This window comes from Ambystoma mexicanum, chromosome 11 (assembly GCF_040938575.1).
Source record: "Ambystoma mexicanum isolate Mex_15411 chromosome 11, UKY_AmexF1_1, whole genome shotgun sequence".
Taxonomy (NCBI): Eukaryota; Metazoa; Chordata; class Amphibia; order Caudata; family Ambystomatidae; genus Ambystoma; species Ambystoma mexicanum.
Genome location: NC_090934.1, coordinates 261,749,500 through 261,772,883, shown reverse-complemented (window position 1 = coordinate 261,772,883; position 23,384 = coordinate 261,749,500). Strand labels below are relative to the sequence as shown.

At 44.2% G+C, this 23,384-nt stretch overlaps 1 protein-coding gene across 11 annotated transcripts in view; it reads right to left on the bottom strand.

Moving 5' to 3' along the window:
- Positions 1-23,384, bottom strand: part of EPB41 (erythrocyte membrane protein band 4.1) — a 2,030,480-nt gene that overhangs the window by 1,473,024 nt on the left and 534,072 nt on the right. For all 11 annotated transcript variants that reach the window (XM_069622988.1, XM_069622989.1, XM_069622987.1 and 8 more), the window contains exon 4: positions 12,401-12,505. In XM_069622988.1, the coding sequence (XP_069479089.1) occupies positions 12,401-12,505 (105 nt within the window). The remainder of the gene's footprint in view (positions 1-12,400; positions 12,506-23,384) is intronic.

Sequence of the window (23,384 nt, the reverse complement as noted above, 5' to 3'; positions counted from 1 at the left end):
CCAAATCTGGAGGGATGGTTGCCTTATTTGATGTAGCTGTGGCTGCCTGGAACACCAGACTCTCTGGAGTGTGGTGCTTGGACAGATAGCCGGGGTTGCTACTGGAAGGGCAGTATTTTCTTGCGAGGGATTTATCCACCGCAGGGATGGTGTCTGGGGACTTCCAATTCTGGCCACCCTATTTCGTAAAGCCACATGAAAGGGTAAGATTGGGTCTGTAGGTGGACCTTGGTCCAGAATATCTGTAAGGCCATCTTGGACAAATTGAACTGGAGGTCTAGCCCAGCCTAGATATTCCACCACCTTGGACATCAGGTGACGATACGCAGAGTCAGCATGCACTCCTGGCTCTGGCCTACCAAACTCCATTTCAGGCGATGTATCAACGCCACTGGCATTTTGCAGAGTGTCAAAAAGGTCTCATCTTGCTCTCCCCCGAAATAAGACATTCCGCTACATTTGGAGTTCCAAATTCAAGGCCAAAACGGGCATCCTCTTCACCAGATCTTTCTTCTTCTTCAAAAATTGAAGAAAATGATTTAAAATACTCCTTCCTTAGCAAAGGGGTAAATGTTTTTCAGGAACACTCAAAGACTTTGGTTTGGCACCTTTATCAGCTTTCACATGATCTGTAAGCTGTGCTGAAACCACCAGAATTTTCAGCGTGGATGGTTTTAGTATCGGTATCGACGGTGGTGTCGATGGTAATGGCGTCGAGGATTCGACGTTCCCTTCGAAGATTTTGACTTCGAGGGTTGTGGAGGCTTTGACACGTCGAGGACCTTGAACGCTCGTCACGTCTCGGAGACTTTCTCACCGGACACCTTGAGGGTTCTCGATGAACCTTCCTTCGACCACCCAGGCTCGAGGATGTGCGAGTGTCGGGACGGTACCGCTCTCTGCCGGCTTCCGAAGGGGGCGCGGACGGAGGCGCGGATGGAGGCTTAACCTTTTCAAATATTTTCAGCATTTTCAAGCGGAATGCCTCCCACCCTTCAGATGACGAATGTTTGATAGGGCACTTACATTTTTCGGGGGTATCGTCTGACGAGGATGAAGAGGATGGTGACGGATGGTGTTGTCTCCTCGATCACTTTATCGAGGATGACTGGCGTGAACCACTACGGGACCCGATTGCTTTTTGTCACTCTTACGTCGAGGAGAATGATCTCATGAGTCGACGGTCGAGGAACGATCGGGTTTAGTTTTACGGGGCAATTTTCCTACCTGTAACTTCCCCTTTCATTCTCGCAGGGCTTTTACCGACATAACCTAACACTTTGAGCAGGAATCAGTGTCACAGCCTTCCCCCAAGCACCACAGGTACTGGATCTGTGATTGTCATTTTTGAATCACACTCCTTACACTTCTTGAAGCCGATGCGCTGTGTCTTCGGGGTGGAGGACGAAGACATGTAGTCATAGTTTTTTCCATTTTTTCATTAGGAATTGCGTAGCAAATAATTACTAGTGAGGCGCGCCGATTCTCGGAAAAACTGAACTGAGGCCAACGGGTGCTGCGCGTGCTACTTATACATACGATGTCATCACCCTGGACGGAGGTCTTTGAGGCACATCGATTGGACGCCATTGACGCACGACGGCCTCTGCCGAAAATGTTTTACAAAGCAGCTGAAGCTGGATGTGATTATCAAAGATGAGGAATACGCTGGAGGACACAATCCATTCGAAAAGGGTTATAGAATAAAATAAGAGATCACACAATAACTCTGAAGCAGGTAAGTACTTTTGAACCACCAATGCAAAGTAAATTAACCCCTTCCTGGAAGGAAAGGCAAAACACAACGTCAGAGGGGCAAAAGTCTAATTGAGCGGAAGCACTTCTGGTAGGTGAATAAAAGTCTGCACAATATTTTAAAAGTCTTGTAGGAAAAGTAGAATCAATGTAGGGCCACAAGCTGAGAAGTATAAGATGCAAGTAACTCTACAGAAGCAACCAAAACAAGTCTCAACTGAGATCAAGTAAGGCTACAACAACAAGTGGTAAGTTCTCTCAGACTGTACAGTACCTTTGGTTAAAGGAAATGGTCCCAGCTGGCTTCTGTTCCTATGTAGCTCTGCAGATCCTTTTGTTCCTGTGCCTCAGTCGTGGGGACGACTTCTGGGGACTCCTGCAACACAACGGGACGGTCGGCGACAGCAAAGGGCAAATTTCAGTTCAGTGGCATTTCGGTGTTTCAGCTCCTCGCGCCTGACAGCAAATAGCAACACTGCGGTTCTTGGATACCACTTCAGACTTTCCTTGCTTCTGGGGTCCAGCACTGTTGAGGTGGCCCAGGCTTGGTCAGTCCTGCATCAGGGAAGTCCGGAGGATCTTCCTAGCGCTCGGTTCTGACTTAAAAGCGATCGACTCGATTTGATGTTCCTCTCCCTGGCACTTCGGTTCTAGCAGCAGTAAAGCCAGCTTCGAGAAGATGTCCAAACGAGTTCACTTTGGAGTTGTTTGGTCCCACCAACTCAAGGGGAGAAGTCGTCCTTGCAGGGCTTCTCTAGTCGAGGCGAATTTGGAGCTTCAGCACAGCAGCAGGGCTTCACCGGGCAAACCAACGGTCCAGGAGTTGCAGCAGCCGTCTCTTCCAAGTTCTTCTTCGGTTTCCTTCGTCCAGTGGTCGACCCTTCCAAGCCAAAAAGCCTCGCCTTTTATGCAGGTTTCTCCCATTCATTCCAGCCTAGCTGTCAATCACACATCAGGGTGGCTGTCCTTGCCGAACAGCCAGCCAGCCAATCACCTTTGGGTGCATTCCTGTAACCAAGGGGATTACGCACAGGGAGTTTCGGGCGACTCCCTGACTTCCTGCCCCTGCCAGACATACTGGAGCCAGAGGTGGGCTTCACTCGTGAATCCCGCCAAAGACAAAGCGAACAAAGGGACCAAACCTGGTTTGGCGTGCAGTGTAAATCTCAAGAATGACTTTTACAGCAAGAAATAGCGAAAAAAGAAGACCGGACCATTTTCACAAAATGGGCACCCATTGGTGCTTTAGCAAGGCTGCAATTGCAACCGGCGGTAAAAACACACAATGGTAGTAAAACGTAAACCACTGCCACCAGTCATTAATTGTAGAATGGGTAACATAAAAATGTTCCATGAGAAACTAGACAAAGGGGATACTAAGTAACCCCTCCAGCACGCTATTGTAAGATAGTGTGTGCTGGGTCTAGAAAGTTACAAAATATAAGTAAAGTCAATTTCACTTCACTGCTCTTGGAAACAGTAGTTTATGCAAGAGAAGGTATCTAAACCTTAGGGAAATCTAAAAAGACTTCCCTGTGTCACTGCACTGAAGGTGCTGTGTGACACAATGTAAAGATGATGCCTATGGAGTTTGTCAGACTCCAAAGTCCAAAGAAACACATAGTCCAAATCGCATAAAAATAGACGAGAGAGTGGGAAAAAGGTCTCACTCTCTCCAGGTTAAAAATGTAAAAGTCCTACAGTCCAGCAAAAGTGCTGGGGGTCTCTAAGGTATAGAGGAATTAGCACATTTCTGAGAATTCTCCTTAACAGTTAGGCAGGGTATTCCTCAGCAGAGTAGGGACAGCGAGGCATTTTTGAGTATTAGTTTAAGAATAAAATGGCATACTTTGACAATCCATCAAACAGTTGTCCGCCTCACATTAATGACCCCTCACAGTACCAAGGCCACTATTTTGTAAAGACCCAAATAAACACCCTTGAACTGACAACCGGTTTCAGAGTGGTTATTTGTGGTGGACGATCTGTCACACTAGTCATATTTGTCCATTTAACTCTGTCAGAAACTGCGACTCAAGAAAGAGGTTTGAGGGTAACACCCTCATGTCCCTCTGCATCATGCTTCATTAGAGCAGCAGGGTAAATATAGTTATTTGTATCATTATTTTGATAATACAAGGACCAAAACAAAATGTACAAAAACAGTGCAAAACACCAAAATCTAGAAGTCTAAAAATCTACAATCTCTCAAACGCATAAGTGATGACGATCAGTACATACATTGAGTTGAAGGAGAGATCATTAAGGAAAGGGTTATAAGGAAGAAGGGAGACAACAACCTCAGTCAAAAAAGGCAGAGGGGAGGAGTGTCACCTCTGGTAATGTGCAAGAGTATATGCCTGGAAACAAAATATATTTTAATTTAGTTCCATTAACAAACTCACTAAATATTGTAAGGAAAACAAAGAAAGAAATGCTGATGAAATTGGATCAAATCTATGCATGGAAGTTTGTTTCGTAAACAGATATTTCTGCAGGGATCAAAATAAATATGCGATGAGCAGGAGCTAAAAGTAGCTCCTCGGTTTCAGGCATTACCCAGTAAGCACAGGCTCCCTCTTGTGAGCAAGGTGTTAGTACATGGGCTCCCAGAAATGTTATCTTATGAATGAGATGCAACTGTGTCCATCATACTGCAAAAAAAGGTGTATTTTGAACTCAGCCAGGACTCGCGTACGTATCGCACTCCATGTCAATGGAAAATGGCCACAGGAACGGCCAAACACACACACGCATCTGCTATCATACACTATTTGAAGATATAGCTGCATTCTAATGGCAGAGGTGTTGTACGATATGTCCCACGACAAAAAAAAAGAAAGGTCTAGCTGGACACATTCTGTCTCCCGCATACTCTCCCGACAAGCTTACAGCATCCTCAAGCCAGCTCGACATAGGTCACTAGCAGGGACTTGGCCATCCCTACCTACCTACCTATCTTCATATTGGCTCAAATACACATGCATTATAAACTCTTCTGATGAATCTTCCCATACACTGGACTTCGGTCCGCTGAGAGGGTTCACCTACAGTGCTTTGAGTCCATACCAATGACAAAAGGTGCTATACAAAAAACAAATTACATTACAAAAGATGCTAATCCTTCCCTTTCAATCCAGCAGTTTTCTAGGTTGGGTTTCTATTTACCCTTTTACATTTTCAAAATGATGTTCTTGACCACCAGGGAGTGCACTAAACAAAGTCTCTTTACTTCTCAATTACCGGTTATAAATCTGGTCATTCAAACTTCACAATGCAGGATCTGAAGTAAAATGAAGTTGCATTTAAAAAATATCGAAAATCATATCCTATGAGCCAAAACTCGCTCACAATGTGCCAACTCCATATAGAGGAGACAGGGTTCAATCAGGTTCCTTAAATGCCAAACAGAATTATTGTTATGATGTGTATCCTGGTGGAATGTAGAACAGTGAGATGGAATATGGACTATTCCAGCAATGCAGTAGAATGTTTAGATTCAGAGAGAGGTTTCAGTTGGTAGTTAAGATCCTGCTTGATATATGGGGGGCTTTATGCTATGTGACTTATCAAATAAACTGTCATCACAGCCTACCTGAAGAGTGGTGCAGCATCATTACACTAGCGACGAGGACTTGGCAGACCCCCATCCATCATGTTGCTACGCGCCTGGAAATAGCAGCGTGCTACCTGGAAAGCACTGGACTTGAGCGGAGCCTGAGGTGCCTGCTGGAAGGAATGAAAGTGGCCAGTAGTGAAGCACTGTAGGCCAGCTGGTCCCACCAAAATCTCCTACTGTGGAGGGTGAAGAGATCGGTGTCAGACGCACCTCACATAAGGAACCAGTAGTGGCAAGTGTGCGTGCACGCGCGCGTGTCAATTCCCTCAAAACGCTCATCAGCAGGCCACAAAGATGTCAGAGCATAAGTGCTCCTCCCACGCATAGGTGAAGCAGCCGCGAGGTCCGGCAAGTTAAAAGTGAGCAGAGTTTAGCGAAGGGAAGCTCACGCCAAATTGCTTACCCATAGAGCAGATCAGTGGGAAAGAATTGCATGCGTGATCCATGCTAACGCACATTAGCAGAGAAAGCGGAGAAAAAGAATATATAAAGACAGAGGGACAGTTTTACACGTTCACGTGGTAGAAAGAGACAAAAGGCAGCACCAAATCTTGCATGCCAAAATAAATGGAGGATCGAAGGAACCAAGGAATGGCTGTCAGGGGTACCAGGTCCACCAGTATTCATGGCAAGTCTAGGCCCTGTGAAAATTAAATGGGGACCCTGAAGGAAGGGTTTCATATATTATGTGAAGGCAGCATGCGGGACTACCATATCAGCAGAACATAAGGCGTCGTTTTAATTCATTTTTTGGGCTGTGAAGGGCAATGGATCTATGAAACTCTACCAGAGATATCAGACTTGGACCAAGAAAGTGGTACCAATGAATTTGATATGGCATTACATAAACTAGATCAGCACTTTGACATCAAAACAAGTACTGTTTTGGAGAGATCTCATTTTAGGTGAGAGAACAATGAGAAGGCGAGTCCGTGGAGGAATATATAATGGCATTGCAGCACCTCTCCAGTTTGGAGAGAAGTTAGATGAACAGATAAGGGATCAATTCATGATTCACTGTTGTGACGACACGAAAAGAGAGGAATTATGGCTAAAGGACGAGCCAAGCGAGTCGAGTATACCATGGCGTGTGTTGCAAAACTTGGGAAGAAGGAAAATAAACTGTCAACTAGTTAAATACTAAGGGTCGGAGTACCTGGGAAGCAGTATCCCAAAGTGAAAAAGAAGAGACCAAAACGAATAATCAAAAAGGTGGCGATGGTCCCAAGGGCAAAAGTGATAGACCGAAAGGGGCCAAGGGGGATAAACATGTGTGCTTTAGATGCGCAATTGCCAACCACTTTGCAAGCTATCCGGTGTGTTCTGGGAGACGAGTAACATGCAACAGGTGTAAAAGGTGGGGCCACTGTGCTAACTGCTGCAGGAATGATTCCCTGGGAAATGGGAGAAAAGTGCTGTATGTGAATGAGGATGTTCAGATGTCATCTGCCGAGGAGGAAGAAGAGGAAATAGAAGTTTTAACAGTAAGCATGGGTATGTGTAGTGGAGACGATGAGTGCGACGGCCCTTTTGCAAACGTGCACGTCAATGGGAAAGTGGTACAGAGGTTGGCGGATTCGGGAACAAAGATATCTCTAATAACACGTGAAGTGTATGAAAATGCTGTGGGTGGTAAAGTGAGCACACATTTGCCATCCGATAAGAGGCCTGGGGGGGGAACAACCATGGGAAAATCGATGTGAAAGGTTGTTTCATGGCTCGACTACAGTTCACGGAGAGAGAAACCCAGGGCAATGTTTAGGTCACCAAGAGTGGTGAAACATTATTGGGGTGGAGAGAGCTAAAAGGGCTGAGAATAAGATTGGACCCAAACACGGATGAGCATGTGTTGCATGTGAGTGAAGATATGGGCGTGGTCGAGAGGTATACCAAAGTGTTTTCTAAGGATATTGGCTGCGTGAGGGGCATGGTACACAAGATTGTCTTAAAGAAGGGGAGCACGCCCGTGGCAGTGAAATTGCGGCCGGTCCAGATGGTGTTGAGGAATGGTGTGAGAGAAGAGCTTAAGAAATTGAAAGAGGCTGGCATAATAGAGCCGGCTGGGAGTGTTGAATGGGTGTCTCCACTTGTGGTGGTGAAAAAAACCAATGGGGAGTTAAGGCTGTGCATAGATTTAAGAGAGTCGAACAAGTGTGTTGTGGCAGAATGGCACCCCCTTTCTAACATGACTGAGATGTTATCAACAATTGGTGGGGCAAAATTCTTTTTGAAGCTGGATATGGATCCTGCATATGATCAGGTAAGGTTGGATGAGATGTCTAAGAAGCTTACAGCTTTTATTAACCACAAGGGCATATTTCAGTTATGTAGGATGCCTTTCGGGCTAGTTTCTGCCTCATCGGTTTATCAAAAGGTAATGTATAAGTGTCTATTGCTTCCAACATGACATACCAGTATGTGGAGATACTTGGGAAAAGCACGAGAACAGTGTAAAAAAGGCTGTGGACATATTAGAACAGAGAGGGATAACATTGAGAGCAGAAAAGTGTGTGTTTGGTAAGGATATGGTGGAATACCTGGGGCATGAGATATCAAGTGATGGGTTGAGGCCGAGGAAGAATTTGGTGGATGGGATCAATAGGATGTCACCTAAGGGGAAGGGTGAGCTGGGGTCCTTATAGGAATGATTGAATTTTACCAAAAGTTTGTGGGAAATTTTGCGGACAAGATTGTTAACATGAGTTTACTTAAGAAGAGTGCTGAGTTTATGTGGGATGCAGAGTGTGAGAGGGAGTTTCAAACAATAAAAGGAGAGATCGACATGGCAAGGTCTTTGGCCATGTTTGACACGAGGAGGAGTGTCATCTCTGTGGATGCCAGTGACTAAGGAATTGGGGCTGTTTTAACACAAGTTGGGGAGGAAGGTCTAGAAGTAATTGTGATACATGCATTAAGGATGTGAAGGGGGAGGCTGAAAGAATTACTCCATGTTGGAGCAAGAGGCCCTGGCTTGTCATTGGGGTGTGGAAATGTTTCTCAATTTTGTGTGGGGAACGGAATTCACCATCAGAACAGATCATAGGCCATTGAAAGTAATTTTTGAAAAGGGTCTCGAAAAGGATTCTACAAGAGTGGCGTGCTGGGTGGCTAGAATGCAAGGACATAAGTTTGTAATGGAAGTGATCCCGGGTAAGGAAAACGAGTTGGCTGACCAAGTTTCTAGACTAATGAGAGTGAGGATGGTGTTAGTGATGGTCTTGTGGAGCATACCATCACTGATACGGTATATGTTACTTATGATGGATGATTGAGTGATTACTTGCGAGGAGTGGACAAGAGTGTTGAGGGAGGAGGAGACGTTTAAGAGAGTCGTGCATTTTGTGCAAGTAGAATAGCCAGAAAAAAGCTTGCTAATTGGTGAGGAGAGGAGTTTATGGGAGGTGAGGTCGGAATTGTGTGTGAAGGGCAATATTTTGTATATATACGATGGAGCGGTTGCTCCCCAGGGTTTGAGGAAGAGGTTGGTGGACATTGCACGCGAGGGCCACATAGGTGTATCAAAAGGCCAAAGGGGTTTTAAGAAGTGAGTATTGGTGGCCCGAGTTTGAGCGACATGTGGAGACGATAGTGGGAAGATGTGTTGCGTGTGATGTCTTGTGTAAGAATATTGCGGCAGGCCAACAACCGATGGTCAATGTTGATATGCCCAAAAAGGTGTGGAGTGAAGTAGCGCTGGACATCTTAGGACCCGTGGATATGGGGAATGGTCGTGGGAGATTCATTGTTGTCCTGGTTGATTTGTTTTTAAGATTAACTGATTTTCGAATTATGTGCGATATTTCAGCTCAGGCTATGGTTGAGTTTTTGCAGAGTGTATTTGAGAGGGAAGGTCTACCTGACTTGGCTTTGACAGATAAGGGGACATGGTTTGTTGGTGGATGTTTGACAGTATCTTGGGCTATGTGGGGTGAAACATAACAGGACTGCGTTATATTGGCCACAAATCAATGGAATGGTGGAAAGGGTAAATCACTGTATAATGGAGGTAGTGCGGATGGCTGGAGCATGTGGGAGGGACAAGAAGACGGCAGTGAGGGCTAGATTGTATGCATTGGGATTGGCTCCACATGCGTCCACAGGAGTGAGTCCTTTTGAATTAATGAGGGGGAGGAAACCCAGTGCCAGGGTCACACCTTCCTGGTTAGGAAGAGCATGTGAGTCAGACTGCGTTGTGGAAGAAGTGAGGGAGAAAATGGGTAAAAGGAAAGGAGCAGGTGAGGTGCACAAATGAGAAATCAGGGAGGAGAAGATTTGAAGTTGGAGTTGGTGACTGGGTACGTGTCAAGAAAGGAGTTGTAAAGAAAAAAGGGGATACATTATATTCCAATCCTATCCAGGTGATGGAGGTGTTGAGAGGAGCAGTGAGGGTGCGGAGAGCAGTGTTCATAATTATCATGGACGGTTCCGTTATGTAAATTGAGAGGTGTGCTCATGATCATCAATTAATAGTTCAACAATGTAAATGTTTACATAGTTCATTGTTTTGTTGGTGTGTTTAAAAAGCGTTGTGTTTTCAATAGGTAAGGGAGGGAGATGTGTTGTAATGTGTATCCTGGTGGAATGTAGAACAGAGAGATAGAATATGGACTGTTCCAGCAATGCAGTAGAATGTTTGGATGCAGAGAGAGGTTTCAGTTGGTGGTTAAGATCCTGCTTGATGTACGGAGGTCTTTATGCTATGTGACTTATCAAATAAACGGTCATCAAAGCTTACCTGAAGAGTGGTGCAGCAACATTACAATTATCAGCAAGAATGATTAACACACTTAAATGGAACAGGTTTGGAAGAGACCATTGAGCTAGGCTCGGTTACATGTATATCAAAAAGAGCTCTACTGAGTAGGTAAATATGGAGTTCAAAATGTTGTCACATTATGGCTCTTAATTTATTAACTAAGTCAGTTAAACATAAGATAAACAGCTCTGGTAGGTGACTTCAAAGTTTGAGACAGGTACAATCCAAAATGCAAAGAGTGCTTCTTAACAGCATATTATTATATTTTAAAAGTGGGAGTATGTCAGTGTTTCTCTGTTAACACACAAGTATACACTTGCACACAAATGGTGCTAGTTTTTCATATTCAAATGTATGCAAATAATATTTTCTGTAGATCTATTGTGGATGTCACCATAGCAACCAGCCTCATATACAAGGTTCTATGTTGTTATCGACTGACTTTTTTTGATAAATTATTTATTTCGAAACCTTTTTTAAAAAATATATGTTTTGTAAAAAGAAAAACATAGAAAAAAAGGTCCATCGATGAAAGACCGGTATACGATATATACATGTATTGTAATGAATTTAGAACATTACTCACTAGGTTTTCATTGAGTAGGGTGAAATGCCAATTGTTTTTATTAACCACTGGACTAACTAAATCTGGTCATAGAACCATTAGAATAGAGGTTTAGAAGCAATGCTAATTTCTCCTCTATGTCTTGTCCTTCTTTCCCTTTCCATTCTTCCAAATACCTTCTCTTTTGCGCTTTTTTATACTAAAGTACTTTATATCCCGAGGGAGTGACGGGGCACTCTCCCCATTGGCCAATTTCTGGGCTATAGGAGCCGTTTTAGCTCGCAAAACCAGTATAGCAGGTAAATTGACCAATGGGAAGACATGGTTTTACAATTCCCCCAGGTTCTCTGATGGCATGGCTGTCAGTACAGCTCTCCTCACATCATTGGAGCGCTGCATGACACTCCGCGCAACACTCCTGAAAGGATTGGTAGTGCTGCACTGACAGCCATGCAGCCCGCTGACCTTGCCTGGGCAGCACCTGGCCCAGGCATGAGAAAATTACCCACCTCCTACCCCCACTACTTACCTTCTTTGGGGGGCGGGTGGGAACACCCACTCCCAGCGCAGCTCTCATTCTACCCGGGCCGCATTTCACAGATGTGTCCCCGGCATATGAAATCAACCGTGGCGTTGGTAGTCTTCGCCTTGCCGCACCTGGCAGACACGGCTAATTAAGCCATGCCCCTTCCTCATCACGTTTGGACGTGGTTGCTGGGAACTAGCAGCCACTTCAGGCAGATTTCCTTTCTTTTATTATTTTTTTAACATTTATTTTTAGGGACATAATAGCTTTACAGACCACTGGTCTTTCACTTGTTCTTCAGAGCCCATAACTCCTAGTACGGCCCTCGGGCTAAAGCTTAATTACAGCTGTATAAACCGAGGAAGTAGTTATTATCGCAGGATATTCACGGAGGGCCAAACATTGGGGAAGGGTCATGAGCCCAAGTAATAATGACCCCTCCTGAGGACTATAAAGCTATTAGAACATAGTGGTAATAGTAATACTTGTTTTGGAGTTTTGCGGTGAAGTAAAGATGTTACTTTAATAGTGAGTAAAGTAAATATGCAAACAAAGTTAATTAAATCTGATTCTATTCGGTATTATTTAAATGAGGTGTTCTTTATAAGTTAAACATTTAAATTTCAAACTTGGCGATAATGCCACGAGTTTATCAGGAGCATGCATTAGGCATCATGTAAAAGTAAAGAATTATTTCTTTATAAAAAAGTGAAAACATGTTCCATTCTTTTATTTTTGTCCTTAATTTTCTTAAATAAGATGCTGGAGCAAAGAAAAAGCTCCTAGCAGAGAGGAATTGTCTTGTTGTAAAAAAAAAGAAGGAAATAAGAGAAATCGCACTGCTTTCTTGTTTCCTTTTAAAGACACAATGTACAGAACACAATCAATACCAGTAGTTTTTGACTACACTCTGAAGATTGTGATTGGCCGACAGGAGTTCAAGAACGATCGCCATGTGTGAATATAATATTATGTTTTCACAGACAGGACATTAGTGCAGGTCAGCATTGATTCGGCAACTGAAAATGTAATATTAGGACAGGTCCTTAAAAATATTCATGAGTTCAATGTCCCTTTATCATTTTCTTGTAACTATATTTAATAGGCTCTCTAATGCATTTATCCTTTGTGCTGCACTTAAGGAGCCAACTAGAAGTAAATTATTGATAGTCTACTTACTCGTGTGGATTCGGATTCCGAGATAGCCAACCCAAAATAATCTTCTTCCATGAGGTTGAGGTGATCACACACCTTCTTGATCAAATCCTGCCCTTTGGCATGTTTCTGCAAAGATACACAACTTTAATTAGTACTTGTAAGGAATATAAAACAAAAGGACGTTCTTGGAATATTCAGTTCATAAAATAAATTGTAGCAGATAAATGAACTAAATGTTTACTTAAGCAACAATCAGTTCATATAATAAAAGAAAAACAAATGCTTTATAATAACTCAAAATCTAGATGTTTAAAACCTATTGTAGGTGTGAGAAACCTGAAGGTGTCTGTTTGGCAAAGTTTGTATGCAGTACCCTCTGGGAACACTACAAAACAACCGACTACAGGTATAGGAAACCCAACCTTTGGTATAAGCTTGTACTACACAGTTTTGGTAGCATGTTGAGCAGCCAGGCTTATCTCAAGAGGGGTCAATGTGAGCTTGTAGAGGAGTTTCACAGAGATTCACAGTGACAAGGATTCAAATAAACACTTACTCTCAAGGTGTCTTGAATAAACAATTATTATTTTATTTATCAGTCACTTAGAGTAAGCCTTCTTCAGAAGGGAGCAATATAATAGTAACACACAAATACACTTCAATACTATACACTCTTAGATTCTAAATCAGTAAAGACCCTTTTGGGATGACCCACAGACACAACCTACACCCTCAGGGGACTTCAATAACTAGGGTGCTGGGGACCTTGATATCTTACCGTTTGCATTTAGAATACTGTTAGAAGTTGGCAAAAGGAAAAGGTTATTAGAACAACAAGAGACCACAAGTATTCTTAAGCAGGCAAATACTTTTGGATCCCCACAGCAGAGTCATTCAGTATAACAGGCTAGCCCAATGGACAAAAGTCTTATATAGGATGAAGCACCTTTGGTAGGTAAGTAGAAAAGTCTTTGCACAATGTTTTAGAAGTCTTTGAAGAAAAGAAGAATCAAATGTAGGGCAACAAGCGTTAGACTTGGGAGTGGTATAAGATGCAAGCAACTCTACATTAAGAGGTAAGTTCTCTCAGACTTTGTACAGTACCTTTGAATTGAAGAAAAGTGCAGCAGATGACTTCTATTCCTGTGCAGCTCTGCAGATCTCAATGTTACTGGGCCGTAGTCGTGGGGACAAGAGGGAGGACTTCTAGGGACTCCTGCACTGCAATAGGACAGTGACCGCTCGCAACCGGCAATCTTCAAAATCAGTGGCTGTTCAGTGTTTCAGCTCCTCGCGTCTACCGCAAATAGCAACACCGCGGTTCCTGGCTGTCGAGATGGACTTTCTTTGCTTCTGGGGTCGTGCACTCTGTGTAGGGGGCTCAGGCTCGGTCAGTCCTGCTTCCTGGGAGTCCAGGGGCTCTTCCTGGAGCTCTAAGCCAGCTTAAAAGCAACGCACACAATCAGGTGTTCCTCTCCCTGGCTTTACGGTTTCCAGCAGCAACTCTGTGGCAATTCAACCAACTCCGAGAAGGGTGTCCAGGTGGCTTACGTTGGAGTTGATTGGTCCCACCAACTCAAGGAGAGAAGTCGTCCTTGCAGGGGCTTCTCTGTCGATACAAATTTGGAGTTTCAGCACAGCAGCAGGGCTTCACCAGGCAAACCAACGGTCCAGGTGTTGCAGCAGGTGTCCTCTTCAAGTTCTTCTTCGGTTCCTTCGTCCAGTGGTCGACTCTGCCTTCGAAGCCAAAAGCCCTGCCTTTTATTCAGTTCTCTCCCATTCATTCCAGCCCAGCTGTCGGTCACCCAGCAGGGTGGCTGTCCTTGCCGGACAGTCAGTTGGCCTATCACTACAGCATGCATTTGGGTCTCCTAGGAGACTAAGCACAGGGTGTTTTGGGCACCTCACTTCCTGCCTACCCCAGACACCCTGGAGCCAGAGGCAGACTTCACTCATGAATCCCGCCAAAGGCAAAGCGAACAATGGGACCAAAACGGGTTTGGCGCGCATAGTAAATCTCAAGAAGGACCTTTCCACAAATAAATGGTGAAAAAAAGAAGACTGCGGCCATTTTGACAAAAATGGCACCCTTGGGTGCTTTACTGCAGCTGCGTACACAGCCCGCGGAAAATGCACACCAGGGTAGTTAAAACGAAAACCACTGCCACCCGCCATTCAGTAAGAAAAGGGTAACATAAAATTGTTACATGAGAAGCTAGACAAAGAGGATACTAGGTAACCTCTCCAGCACCCTATTGTAAGATAGTGTGTGCTGGGTCTAGAAAGTTACAAATGTAAGTAAAGTCAATTTCACTTTATTGCTCTGGGAAAAAGTAGTTTATCCCAGAGAAGGTATTTAAAGGGATGGTCTAGTAAAAATTTTATTTCAAAAATAGATAGCCACATAAAAAAAAAAATACTAGCATCCTCTGTTTTAAAACTTCCTATGTAAAATTTTGAGCTATTCAAGCTCAAAATTCGAAAAAGCAAGCACAGGGGCGCAGCCATTTTGTGAAATGGAGGCCCTCCTGTGCTGGCTTTTGCTTTTGCGGCACTAATGAAGGAAAAGCCAGCCAGCTGTAGTAAACAAAGTCTACCACTGGGTGGCTTTCCCTTCATTAGTGCCAGGACTCGAAGGACGCGGACCGGAGACCAGAGCAGGAAAGCTGCAGCTGAATCTCGGTAAGTGCTATTTATTTTTTTTACAAAAAAAAAGCACTAGCTGCGGTTTTTTTTCTAAGTTTTCCGGGCTGGAGGAGCCCGGAAAACTTAGAAATAAAACTGCAGCTTTAAAAACGTTGTATTTATGTTTGCGGTCACTTTTGAAGCGACCGCAAACATAAATACAACGTTATTGTGTTCGAAAACGCTGCGGTTTTTCCAACACAACCGCGTTGTGTCTGCCTGAATCTGCTTTACCATTTTGGGCTCCCCACGGGGGAGCCCGAGAGCCCCAAATGGGAAAGCAGATTTAGGCAGACAACGCAGCATTTAGCATTTCCCATTTGGGGCTCTCGGGGAGCCCCAAATGGGAAATCAGCTGCAGGTAGAAACACTACGCGGCATGTAAACATAACCGCGTGTGTTTCTGCCTGCTGTGGCTTTCACTTTGGGTCTCCGGTGCTCCCCTGGGAGCACCGGAGACCCAAAGTGATAGCCACAGCAGGCAGAAACACACGCGGTTGAGTTGGAAAACGCAGCGGTTTTAAAACCGCAGCGTTTTCCAACACAATAACGTTTATTTATGTTTGCGGTCGCTTCAAAAGCGACCGCAAACATAAATACAACGTTTTTAAAGCTGCGGTTTTATTTCTAAGTTTTCCGGGCTCCTCCAGCTTTAAAACCGCAGCTTTAAAAACGTTGTATTTATGTTTGCGGTCACTTTTGAAGCGACCACAAACATAAATACAACGTTATTGTGTTCGAAAACGCTGCGGTTTTAAAACCGGGAAAACTTAGAAAAAAAAACGCAGCTAGTGCTTATTTTTTGTAAAAAAAATAAATAGCACTTACCAAGATTCAGCTGCAGCTTTCCTGCTCTGGTCTCCGGTCCGCGTCCTCCGAGTCCCGGCACTAATGAAGGGAAAGCCACCCAGCGGTAGACTTTGTTTACTACAGCTGGCTGGCTTTTCCTTCATTAGTGCCGCAAAAGCAAAAGCCAGCACAGGAGGGCCTCCATTTCACAAAATGGCTGCGCCCCTGTGCTTGCTTTTTCGAATTTTGAGCTTGAATAGCTCAAAATTTTACATAGGAAGTTTTAAAACAGAGGATGCTAGTATTTTTTTTTATGTGGCCTATCTATTTTTGAAATAAAAATGTTTACTAGACCATCCCTTTAAACCTTTGGGAAATCTGTACAACTTCCCTGTGCCACTGCACTGAAGGTGCTGTGTGACACAATGTAAAGATGATGCCTATGGAGTTTGTCAGACTACACAACCAAAAGAAACACAAAGCTCAGAAATCACATTAAAATACATGAACGAGTGGGAAAAAGGGCCTCACCTTCTCCAGATAAAAAAAAAAAAATCAAGTCCACAAAATCCAGCAAAGTTGCTGGGGGTCTCTAAGGTGGAGGGAATTAGCACATTTCTGAGAATTCTCCCCAACAGTGTCTCACTTAATAGTCCACAGGAATCTGTCAACCAGGTAGCCAGGACACAACCATCGCTATTTGATCCAGTTCCTGGGGGTGGACCAGTGCAGGAGGATCACATGAATGAGGTGTCTTCGAGGAGTGGAAGTGAGACACTGAAGAGAGAGACACGGTATCTCCTTCCTTATGACACCATTTTCTCATCCTGTCCAGTAGGATACTCAGAAACACTACCCCCTGTCCCTCCTTTTCCAACACAAACACTTTCTTACCCCGTGAGCGACAACGGACTCATATCAGAGCCGTTTACCTGACATGTCCCAACACAAAGATCAGGCAGAGGTAAATGCCGACAACTACACAGACATGACTACCTTTTCCATTCCCCACTGGGATAAAAGATGGAGCGCAAGAGCACATGAACAATGCCGAACGCACGAGGAAGCAGCTATTCCAGGACGGCAGTTCAAACAGAGGAGAAGGGCGGAGAGATCTAAAAGGACGTCAAGTAGGGAGTTTCCCTTACCCTTTTCAACCAAGACCCACAAAGTCCACGACAAAAGAAACATAAAACCGGGAATTGCAGCTGGCGAATGGTGTAACGGATATCACCTGTACATGGATAACCCCCACACTGATATCCAGGGCGGGGAGATGCGGTTGCCATCGTGGTACCATCCTCGACTCCAGCAGCAAAAAAAAAAAAAAAAAAAAAAAAAACACGCCAACAAGTTCAGCACAGCCGGTGAGTTGGAAGAACCCGATAGTGGCCCGGACTGTTAGACTCAAGGTTGCAGTGGCAACATTAAAAAGATTAAGATACAGAGGTTTTTGTGAACGAAATTGGTACCAGAGATAGAGTGGATCGGCGCCACGTGGGGTCTCATTCGAAGGTTCTCTGGCTGGTACGCCTCTCCTGAATGTGAAACTCAAGTACCAAGAGGCCATAGGGAAGGCCGACGTGAGATGTCAAGGTAGTCCTACACGAGTCAAGCAAAACCCCTTGTACAATAAAAAGTCCTTGACACGTTGCAAAGGATTTGATGATTGAGGGAATTGTGAGACAGGCATTTGCGCCCGGCGGAGGGGGAACGTCTTGCAAACTGGTTATTGTGAATAAACACGCCCTTGCCATAGTCCAACAAAGTGACCCAGCGAGATGTGATCGCTCTTCGGAAGCTGTTGTTTAAAGGAGGCAAGTACTGTGGAAGGTCTGAGCCCGGATGAGGGTTACCTAACTAAAAAGTGGTTGTTTAAAAAGACATTGAGACTTTTGAATAGTACAAATAAGGAACTTGAAGAAGCTAAGTAAACAACATTGTGACGACAAGTATGAAACCGACTGAGGGATGTCTACAGTGAATGGTTGGTCTGAGCCCGGCTGAGGGAGTCTAACCACTAAGAGGAGGATCGAAGCCCAGCTGAGGGGGATCCAAGGGTGAAGAGTAATCACCCAACGTGAAGGTTATAAGAAGAAACTGTTTGTTTTGACATATCGGGCACTCTAAAGCAAGAGACTTTGCAAGAGAAGAGACTTGAACACAGAAGGTCCTGATATAGAGAAAAATAACTGAGCTTGTGTTGGAGAGGCCCAGGAGTGTGCTGTGCTCGGGAGTCTCGCCTTGTCCCGTGTGGACAACGTGGGGAAGGGAGACCCCAGCCATAGCATCCTGACTTATCATTTTGTGAACACTTCTTTCTTTTCTTGTGAACATTTGCCACACTCTTTTGTAGCATAGCGGTAAGGATTGGCAATAGATTTCTTAGTATAGGCCCTTTTTATTTTACTAAACTCCACTAGGACTGTATTATTATTATTATTTGATGGTCGTAGCCTGCTCCCATCTTAGATTAAGGTTTAGATTAGGCATTTTTCTCACCTATTTTACAGTTTAATAAACACCTTTGAACTGTGATCACTTGCATCGGTCTTACTTTGATACCATGCCTTTCTTACAGAGGCCAATCTGACAGGTAATCTCGTTCAGTGATGAAATGAATATGGAAAACACAGTTATGACACAAAGACTATGTCAACTAGGTTATGTGAAATAAACTTGTATAGCGCATGAACACCCACGGCAACTTGGCGCTAAAGATACCAACAGAACGAAAGAGGCTGCACATTGGAAGAACTAGAACACATAGGTTTTTAGCAGACTCCTAAACTGAAGATGGTTTTCCGTAGCCTTAAGAGTAGGTGGCAGGGAGTTCCACAGCCTAGCTGCGGAAACGGAGAACGAGCGGCTATCGAACAAGGCCAGGCAAAACCGAGGGACAAAGATCAAGATCAACCGGGAGTTCTGGGAACATAGGGCACGAGTGGGGCAGTAAGTTGGAAACTTGTCCCGGAGGTACTCCGCACCCACTCCATAGTACGGCCCATGAACAATGCAGAGCGACATGAATGAGATGCGCTTGGCTACAATCAGCCAGTGCAGTGAACAGCACACAGGGTAAGTGTGGGTCCCATAAGGGGTGGCAGCAGCCACCCTAGCTGCTAGATTCTGTGGGAGCTGAAGGCGCCTAAGTAAGGTAGAGTGGTTGAGCTAGAAAGAGGGAGTTTACAGTGTTAGGCAGAATTGCATGCAGTACCCTCTGGGACCACCACATACAATTAGGACTACATGTGTAAGCAAAAACCAACCTTTGGTATAAGTCTGTACTAGTGTTGTGGTAGCAAGCTGAGCAGCCAGGCTTATCTCAAGAGGGAATGTGAGCAGTCCAAGAGATTACACAGAGGTCTTACAATCACAGTGGTTCAAGTAGACACTTATATTCAAGGTTTCTTGGTAAAACACTTATTAATTTATTACACAATCATTTAGAAAACATTCACTGGAAGGTGGCAACTTCGTATTATATACAAACACACTTCAATAGCAAACAAATAAGTTTCTGAACAAATTAGGCTCCCCTGAAATAGGAGCAAAATGGCCTTTCAATTACTTTCAATGGGAGCAAAAATGCACAAGTTAGCAGAATAGATCACAAATACTTTCTTAGGCAATGCAAATAGTTATAGTTCACTAGAGCACTCGATTCAGTTCAATAGGCCTAGGCCAAAGTCAATGGACTAGTGTCTTGGATAGGAAAGAGCAGTTCTTGAAGTAAACGGGAAAGTCTTTGCCAAAGTTCTCAGAAGTAGTTTGTACGAAAAAGAATCATATGTTGGGTCACAAGCGGATTAGGCCTGCAAGTTGGGAAAGTTCCACGAACTTTCACCGCAAGAGAAGCGTTCTCTCAATCGGGTTGGAACAGTACCTTAGTATGAAGCAAAAGATGCAGCTGAAGACATTGGTTCCTGGCAGTTCCTGCAGATCTCACTGTTCCAGAGCCTCAGTCATCGGGACAAGAGGGAGGACGTTGGGGGACTCCTGCACTACACGGGAACGTCGGAAAAACGTGACAAAATTGAGTCACTTCAAGTAGCTGTTCATCAAGCACACAAGCTGGTGTCCTTTCCCTTGGTTAATCCTAACCAGCTTCGAGAATGGTATACAGGCAGCTTACGAGTTGCCTGATCCCACCAACTCAAAGGAAGAAGTCGTCCTTGAAGGGGCTTCTCTGTCGAGATGAACTTGGCAATTCGGACATGCATCAGGGCTTCACCGGGCAAACCAACGGTCAGGAGTTGCAGCAGCCGTCCTCTTCCAGCTCGTCTTTGGTTCTTTCGTTCCAGTGGTCGACTCTGCTTTCCAGTGCAGGAGGACTTGCCTTTTAAACAGTTTTCTCCCATTCATTCCAGCCTAGCTGTCACTCACCCAGCAGGGTGGCTGTCCTTGCCGGACAGTCAGCCAGCCAATCACGCCAGAGTGCATTTGGGTCTCCTAGGAGACTAAGCACAGGGAGTTTCGGGCACCTCCTTCACTTCCTGCCCACCCCAGACACTTAGACGCCAGAGGCGGTCTTCAGTCCTGAAGCCTGCCAAAGGCATGGAAACAAAGGGACCAAACCTGGTTTGGGGCGCAGAGACAAACACTAGAAAAACCTTTCCAAAAAGAAATGGCGAAAAAAGAAGACCGGGACCAGTTTAAACAAAGGGGCTTAAGGTGCCATCTTGAAAAACATGGCTCCCGCGATTTTTAGCTACCAGTGTTCGCGGTCGGGAAAAATCATGATAGTTTGTTCTAAAACCACTGCCACCAGAAGCCATTTCAATAGAAAAGGCTAGCATTTGACTGCTACATGAGTTTCTAGAAAGAGGGGATACTAGGTATCCCCTCCAGCACTCTATAGGAAGATCGTGTGTGCTGGGTCTAGGAATTTAAAAACACTAGTAAATTCAATTGAACCTTACATTCTCTGGGAAACAGTAGTTTATCCCAGAGAAGGTATTTAAACCTGTGGGAAGTCTAAAAAGACATCCCTGTGTTACTGCACTGAGGGTGTTGTGTAACACACATGAAAATATGCCTATGGAGTTATCTTAAAACTCCACAATCAAAGAACACAAGAGTAAAACATACATCAAAATACATGAAAGAGTGGGGAAAAAAAGGCTCACACTCTTTCCAGGTAAAAAAAATCAAGTCCTCAAAATCCAGCAAAGTTGCTGGGGGTCTCTAAGGTGAAGGGAATCGGCACATTTATGAGAATTCTCCCTAACATACAGTCGTTGGTGCAGCTCTGAAAGACCAAAGAAATATCGAGGCGTAATACCACAAAATGAAATACGCCAATCACGGGTCGAAAAGATACAAGTATCTTTTATTTTGTACAGTTACAAAGCAAACAGATAGCAGTTACAAAGCAAACATATAGCTATCTGGCTCACAACACCTTGCAGTGTGTACCATCAGACACAGTGAGGGGTGAGAGTGCTGGACATCTTAACACGGATGCTTTTATACAGTTTTTAATCATTGTCCAGCTCCCCTCCAAACTAATAATTTACATGCTAGCGTTCGTGCCCAGTTCACATGTCAAATATGACAATATTGTACAACGGATTTAACAAGTTTGCATGTTCATGAAGTTACAATGATGCCGTTGGTTCTCTAATCCACAGTAAGCCTTGTTTCAAGAGTCGCTACAATGCAGTTCAGCAAAAGCACACGATCTGAGTTTGTTCTACATTGTCTCGTTATTTATACGAGGATGAGGCTTGTGAGTGCAGACAATACTTGGATTGCAGTTCATATGAGTCACAAGGTTTCTTTGCATAGAACAAACAGTCTGCTCTCTGGTCAGCCTAGATATTGACACAACTCAAAGGTTGTTCAGCTCGGCTGCAAGTCGAAAACACAGTCCACTATTTTAGAATACAAATCAAGAGCTGAAATCAAAATGGCGGATGATGCTAGAAAAATGGCAGAGAAGGTGATCAAAAATTGAAATATTTCAGACGCGGTTTTCCATGTAACGCGAATGGGCTTAGGCCAATATTCATAACAAGACGGTATTATACGAATACAGTTTAACAGCTTAAAACAAGAGCCGCCACGACCGGCAGCCGAAGATGGGACAGAAGAAATGGCAAGACTTTCCGCAGAATTCTTAACTGGAGGTGGATGGTTTGACAGAGTGCACTAACCTGGCCTCGTTAGATAGAGAAGAGGAGAACTTGAACCCGAGATTTTTCACCACAGACCGCTCTGGAAGACAAAATGAGGAAGTCCAGAAGTGAGACAGAAAAGAGGGAACAGTAGAGGAACCAGCCGCCAGAACGTCTCCCCTTTCAATTTTTCAGCCAGTTGCTGTCCATCCACCCCGCCACCAACACCAGACAACCTCTAAGCCGAGACACCACATCCGGCTGAGAAACATCAAGCTGAACAATGATTTGGGTGTCATCAGCGTAGCAATAGCAGGGAATGCTGCCGGAATGGACACAGCTCACAAGAGGCTGGATGTAGATATTGAATAGCATAGTGGACAAAGTGGAGGGGTACACCACAGGATAGAGAGTGAAAAGAAGACCAGAAGGAAGAGAGACAGTTTAACCCCTGTCCGCAAGGAAAAAAGTGAACCACACCACAAATACTGTACTCTAACTTTTTGGAAGGAAAAAAGCAAAAATATGATGTTTCTCAGGTGGATGTTTAAAAATATCCCAAAGAACCGACAGCATCAAATGTGTTTGGAGCTATAAAAGCCTAAAGTAGAGATCTGTTGAACTTGCGTTAAGATAAATGTTTGAGCATCATAGCCTTATGAAGGCACAGATACTTTTTGATGACTGCCATGGGCGTCCTGCCACTTTTGAGAAACCTGATCTAGGCGAGGACTGGCAAGATTCCCCTTCAAGGCCTAACCAACAGAGCGAAGCTCAGCCAAGTTTGTTAAAGACCTTCTGTGCTAAGCGGCATGGTATCCATTTTTAGAGGTATCCAACCTTGCAGTAAATATCCAAAGAGCCTCAAGTAAGAATGCACCCTCACAGTAGAGCATAAGGCTCCAAATTAAATCCATTTCCTGCAAGATGATTGGATAGTGATGGAAGGACTTTCCTATCCGGATTACACAGGGACTTGAACAAAACAGGCTTCATATACATTCATCTGTACAAATGAATACATTACTTATCATAAGTAATATTCTTTTTGCTGGAAACTCACTTCCTCATATTTATCATTTATGAAAAACTCCAGATGAAGGGTCAATCTGGAAATGTTTAAACAGCCACAAAAAAGCATTGCAGTGGTTTCATCATGGTGACATTGGTGCAAATGTGACAGTTCTAGTGTATATATGAAGCTTCCCTCTCCCCCTTTGCACCGCTACAGTTCTACCTGATGTCCAACTATTTACAGAGGGTAAAGGGATGGAACAACTGCCATGAATCAAAGAGGAATAAAAGGGTGGTTCCAGTACTCTTAGTCTTTGCTCTGCCTCCTCCACACAAGGTTGAGCAAGCCTGCTCCAATACAATGATTTCCCTGTGAAGGTTTTAAAAACATAGCAGGG